Source organism: Temnothorax curvispinosus, unplaced genomic scaffold (assembly GCF_003070985.1).
Source record: "Temnothorax curvispinosus isolate PA1 unplaced genomic scaffold, ASM307098v1 QBEX01016471.1, whole genome shotgun sequence".
Lineage (NCBI taxonomy): Eukaryota > Metazoa > Arthropoda > Insecta > Hymenoptera > Formicidae > Temnothorax > Temnothorax curvispinosus.
The window spans coordinates 1-6,457 of NW_020226251.1; the positions used below are offsets into that span (position 1 = coordinate 1).

General features: G+C 34.6%; 2 protein-coding genes across 2 annotated transcripts; one reads left to right on the plus strand and one right to left on the minus strand.

Annotated features, from left to right (window-relative positions):
• Positions 1 to 703: 703 nt before the first annotated feature.
• LOC112466669 lies at positions 704 to 1,978 on the minus strand. The gene is made up of 4 exons (XM_025034893.1): positions 1,928 to 1,978; positions 1,727 to 1,851; positions 1,325 to 1,498; positions 704 to 854 (listed from the first exon to the last, which is right to left on the minus strand). The coding sequence occupies exons 1-4, from the start codon at positions 1,976 to 1,978 to the stop codon at positions 704 to 706; spliced, it is 501 nt and encodes a 166-aa protein (XP_024890661.1).
• Positions 1,979 to 2,418: 440 nt separating this feature from the next.
• LOC112466670 (protein unc-45 homolog B-like) lies at positions 2,419 to 6,452 on the plus strand (the record flags this gene model as incomplete). The annotated part of the gene is made up of 5 exons (XM_025034894.1): positions 2,419 to 2,530; positions 3,284 to 3,706; positions 4,020 to 4,349; positions 4,440 to 4,871; positions 5,256 to 6,452. Coding segments are annotated over exons 2-5 (2,370 nt in total), but the record flags the coding sequence as incomplete, so codon positions are not given.
• Between the last annotated feature and the right edge of the window lie 5 nt (positions 6,453 to 6,457).

The following is a 6,457-nucleotide window of genomic DNA, read 5'->3' on the forward strand; positions in this document are numbered from 1 at the left end:
CAACTCATAAACAATTTGGTATTATGCCATGAAGTTGCTATCCAATATTTCGAGCAGAGACCTTATCAAATTTGGCATCTTACACTCTTTTTCATGGACAAGGATGAAGATACCGTTAAGGCAATGGCTGGAACAGTAGCGATGCTGACGGCGGTCAGCAAAGAGGCTTGCGAGCAAATACTCTATTTGAATTCCTCGCTAAAATTCCTATACAACTTATTCTCTAATCCAAACGGTGATATACAACGTAAGGGTATCGAAATTTCGTTAAATATAATAAGAAATACAAAAAACATTGCTACAAAACTCATGAGAACAGATATAATAGAAGCATTGAGAACACTGAGCAAGGACGATACCGTACAAAACAACATCAAGAAATTGGCTTTAGAAGCTGGTGCAGAATGGGACAAAATCAGAATAAACGACGAAAGTGACGAATTGTCACAAAGCACTGATAGTTTACAACATGTCGATTAAGAAAATTATATAAATGTTAATTGGGATCTTAATGTCATATTAATGGAATTCTTTTTTATTTTAATAAATGACAGCACAATGTATAATATAATTAATAAATAACGAAACTTTGCATTTACAAAACTCTCATCTACAAGACTTGCGGTTTTTACCCAATAATATTCTAGCTTCTTCAAGCACAAAAGTATTCTTTTTTTTACTGGCTTGCGTCATCGCTTTGTCTTTATAAAAATCTCTTTTTGAATTTCTGATTGTCGCTCTTGCAGGTTATAATTTGTTTCTTCGCTGCTGCTAGCAATCGGTGAAGCTCGGAGAATGCCGCGGACGTATAGATGGGTTTCATCTCGACGCCTGATTTTTGCAAGATGGAGGTGCTAATGTTAGCACCGATAAAGTTTGTTCATCTTATGGCAACCCATTAACCTACATATATATTTAATAATAATATATTATAATGTTTACATTTAAATTTAACCCGTTGTGGTCACACCTCTTAAAAATAACGTAGTGGTCACACGGGGTCCAATGGACCCCACAACAGTTTCCATTTGCGTTCTTTTTGATGTATCGACTCAAACCTTGAACTGGAATTAATTTATGACTTCCTCTTGATAATCCAATAATTTAAAAAATTTTTTTATGTTGAAAAAACGCGAGAAAAAAAAATTTTTTTCGAGAAATTTGACTTTTTTTACAAAAATATTCATCAAAATTTTTTGAGATAGAGTAAAAAAACTTTGTGCGTTTTACTTTCAAAATAGTATACTTTTGGAAAAAAAAAAAAGAAAAAAAGCCTGGGGTCCACTGGACCCCATGTGACCACAACGGGTTAAAACAGGTGTACGAGGCTTTTACGTATTCTATAACGGATTCTATTGCCTCGTCCGTATCTTTAAAGATTTTATTGTTTCTCATGTTCTCACAGATAGTCACAAAAACACGGGCAGTCTCCTGGATACATTTCAAATAATATCCAATATAGTAGAAAATGATCTTTACGAAAACGCGTATATTACGTTATAGACTACGTAAAGGGACACTTCCTAAACGCAAATAATAAAGTTTAGCTGCACAATTATAATTATACCATTTTGAGCATATGAATTTATTATCACCAACCTGCAATTCGTTAAATATCAAAATAGGATATTTTATAAATTGCTATAGATTTTCTTAGGTTCTTTTCAACGGACTAAAATAATTTTCTTTCCGGCATGTCCATCACGGCAGTAACTTGGGTATTAACCTTTCCGTTTTCTTTATTTTTATCAGTAGCTCAAATTCTTGTATCTCTTCTTCGAATAAAGCTGACCAAAGTTCATTCGGATCTTTGAAATTGACGTTCAGCGATCTGGTTTTAAAGTCAAGAAGCTGAAAGATATACATTTGTAAGAACGATCGAGCATTAATTAAATCACAAATTTTTAACACGTCAGTCCTTAATTACGTCTTGCTCGTCGTCTATATCTAACGGAAATTCCTCGCCGCTGGTGCTCATTAAATCTCTATAATTTTTTGTTTAACAGTCGGATTGTTCTGCTGAAATATCAATTTTCTTTCGTTGCACTACTTGTAGAATCTCTCTTGCTATATATACCAACCCTTGACGATCGCACTTGGTGCATCTAATACAAAAAGAAAACGCATGCAATTTAAAAAGAACTACACACACGCAGTTTGAAAAGAACCTCGTACGATTTCTAGAGAAAGTCACGTGATGCTCAACGTTGTGCCTTATTAGTTAGGCAGGTCACGTGGTTACGAAAAGCCAATCAGAATTAAATTCTATTCTAGCGAGACAACTCACGATGCTCCTATCGGATAATCCCCATGGACGATGCTTACCGTGGTTTAAGTTACTCCTTGAAAAGTCCTACGGTCGTAAACAATAATAGAACGAGTACAGAAGGTTTGAGAGTGCTCGAGCTACACGAGAAAACAAAAGGAAAGTTATCCGACAAGTAAAGGATCTACATTCTGTTCTGTTTCGCCGACGATCTCAATGAAAGCTTGCCGCGTGTGACGTGATCAAATTCGACCTAATAAAAAGGTATTTGTAACAAACGTGTATTACTCTTCACCTAAAAATATCTCAACGAATCGTCGAAACAAGTAGAGCGTAATGTTTCATCTCCGCTTGCACGCTATTGTATGACTTACTCAAGTGAAACTGTTAAACCGAACGAGTCAGTAATTTCATTGTAGGGACAGTACACGAGTTCACCTGAGTGAGTTGCAATTAGAACATTAACGTAAACGCGTGATTAGAAACATCTCATGTTATACGAAAAATCTCATGTTGCATAAAGACACAACAACGACGACGAATAACATAGCATCTTAATTTTATAATAAACCGTAATCCTGTAATTCTGTAATAATTTATAATAGATTCCAGATCCAACGTACTTTTACGATGTGATAACAATATTTCCCTTCTTTATGGAACTGAAAAATTAACTTTCGTGTAATGTAATATTTATCTCGTCACCTTTGACTTACGAATCTAAAATTTTTGTTGCTCGAGACTTTATTTTCTTATGCTTACCCTTGCGCCGCCGGTCTGTTTATATGAAACATGTAACGAACTGGTTTGAAAAAATCAAAGAATTAAATGTATATCAAAGCAAAAAAAAACAAAATACTCTATTGACGGCACGTTAATGCTCTCATATTTGCATGTAATTATTTAAAAATAAATTTTATTCTCTATATATTTTGCAATTAAGTTAATATACATAAAATATTACAGAAAGTCTTTCCATGTTAAAACGTATAACGAATCATATATTTTGTGTTGTAGAGATATTCCACCATGGCAGAGTCAGATTTGACTGAACAGGAATGGAAAGAAAAAGGTAATAAAGAGTTTAACAAAGGCGATTGGTCAGAAGCATTGAGTAACTACACAAACGCACTGAAACTACCAAAAGGAGGCAACGCTGAGAAAGAAATGTTCTACAGAAATCGAGCTGCAGCTTATTTAAAGCTGGGCGATTACGAGAAAGCTATTAAAGACTGCAACACTTCGTTAAAGATATGTTGTAATAAAGCATTGTATCGCAGATGTCAAGCGCTACAAGCGTTAAAGAGATTCGAGGAGGCATATAGAGATGCAGAGATTATTATGTCATCTGACCCCAATAACAAAGTTATTCAACCCGTAAAGGAGCGCTTACATGAAATTGTACAAGATTGTCGTAAGGACTCACATCTTAGTGCCACGGTAAATATACATAACTATTACAAAGATTCATCAACTTGCAAGACATATTTGGTCTAGATAATATAAAAATTATAACATAATTCTTGTACTGGATATATTAGTAAAAGTTTTTATTTCTCAAAATACTACACATGATTTGACAAATTGATTTAATTTTTTTTTTTTATTATATAATTATTAATTGCTATTTAATTAATAGAATACTTGCTATGTAGATAGAAGTTACATAATACAAATATTATCATTCACAGTTATTTTCATTTTTATTACACATCATTATGTTTAAGAATACGCTTATTTTACTTTGTATTAGATATCGCAAATGCTGGATTTAGCATTTAACGTGAGCGCAGACAAGAAGAAACGTGAAATCGCTATGACCTCTCTACTTGCGCTCGCACGTGACGAAGCTAGTGCCGAGGAGATATTCCAGAAGGAAGCTGTAACAAAAATCGCACAACTTATAAAAGTTGAAGAGAATGAGAAAGTGATTTGTAGCGCAATTCGTATTGTGGGCGAGGTATGCAAAAACAATATTAAACGAACCGAGTCCGTTGTGAGATATGTCGGTTTGCTTTGGTGTCTGGAAGTCATGAACAGCACGTCTCCAAAGATAGTCAACGCGTCTCAATATTGTTTACAGGTTGATATTATCGAACAAAATAATACATACAGTTATACATATTTACACATATTTTAGTAATTAAAATATTATTGCATATTTTGGTTTCAGAACATATTGAACACTTACAGCGGCATGAATAATGAACGTGATGCAAATCCCGATAAGACTTTGTGCGAAACACATAAGAATGAACTTGATATGATTTTGTCATGCTTATTGAATAGTGTAACGAATAAAACGATAACAGGACTTGCTAGAGACGCAATAATAGAACTTATTACGCATAATATACATACTGCATTAAACTGGGCCGAACAATTGGTCGAGCTTCGCGGTTTGCAAAAATTATTGGAGATAGCCAGTCAGTTGGAGGAATACGAATCCTCGTTCGACATAACGTCTTCCACGCGAAATATAATCAGTATATGCTTTGCAAAGATATATGAAAACACGTACTGTAATGATGATAAGAGGACATTTATCAATGCCACTGAAGAATTTATTGGGAATAATTTGCTTAAATTTGACACAGAATCCAAAGTAAGAATTTTGAAATTAATCTTTTTTAATTATCTAAATTAATTCAAAATAAAGTCTATAATCTCTAAAGTCTATAAAATTTAAATTAAACTCTATAATCTCTAAAGCAATTAAAAATGTCAAAAAAAATTTCTTTTTTAATTGTCGATATTGTATATTGTGTGTAACTTACACATATATTAAAATACGATTGTAACAGAGTTTAATCGAAATTTATTGAGTACGACTTTATCATCTATTGTATTTTTTGAAGCATAATTTACCAAAGATTTTTCGTATTTTTTATCAAAATTAAATAACAATGTAGCTGCTTTGATTTATTTTTCATTAATCAAATATTGTTTTACGTAAAAATTTATAAATTGTTACTTGATTGTTTCATAGGTGCGCATAGTACTTGCGATAACAACTTTAGTATTCGGTTCGTTAGATGTTGCGGAAGCAGTTATCTTTGAACCAGAGATTTTTAAGATGATCTTTGCTATGTCAAAAACGGATGACATATTGCAACAGAAAGTGGTTTGCGAATGTATCGTTGCCGTTGTGACCAAATCTAAAAAAGTCAGTGTGTTTATACGTCAAAGTGTAAATATATTGGAGAACCTGTATCAATCTGAGGATGATTCAATTCGGATTCGAGCGTTAGTTGGTTTTTGCAAGTTAAGCAAATTTGACAAAAGCATTTTGAGCGATTGCACGACTATCGAACCGTTCGCAGATGGAGCGACGAAGAAATTGGCCAAGGTTTGTACACAAGTCTTAATTAATCACAAAAAAAGAAAGGACATTAGAAAATGGGCCGTTGAAGGCCTGTCGTATCTCACTAGCAACGTCGAGGTCAAAAAGGAGTTGATCAAAGACCGACAAGCCGTTAAAGCGATGATCGAGCTCGCCGAGACTAACGATCAATCGGTTATCTTCGGCCTGACCATTATATTGGTAAACTTGTGCGACGCTTATGACAAGAAAGAATTCATACCCGAAATGACAGAATTGGTAATGTTTATTAGACGTTATTTTTCCGAGGAATATCTGACCAAAGATGGCAACGACTTCGTGAAAAAAAGACGATGCGTGTTAGCGAATGAGGGTGTGACAGGCGCTCTGGTAAACCTCGCTAAAACGGACAGCTGGAACTGCAAGGAATTAATAGCTCGCGTATTCAAAGCGATATGCAGTCAACATAATTTGAGAAAAATAGTTGTTGATGAAGGCGGTATGGAGGCATTGTTGTCGTTATCGCTGAATGGCACAGACAAAGGAAAAAAGTATGCTTCGCGAGCCCTGGTCCATATAGCTTACACGATACTTCCTGAAATTGCAGTTTCTGGTCAGATAATCATGCAGGCTGTTCGGCCGATCATAAATCTCCTGAACTCCGAGTGTTCCGTGAATGAGAATTGCGAGACTCTAACAGCTTTATGCAATCTAGCTAGCATCAACGACAGCATGCGAAAACATATATTCAAGGAGGCAGGATTTGAGAAAATCGAGGACTATATGCATGACGATAACAACATGTTGAAACGAACATCCGCACAACTCATAAACAATTTGGTATTATGCCATGAAGTTGCTATCCAATA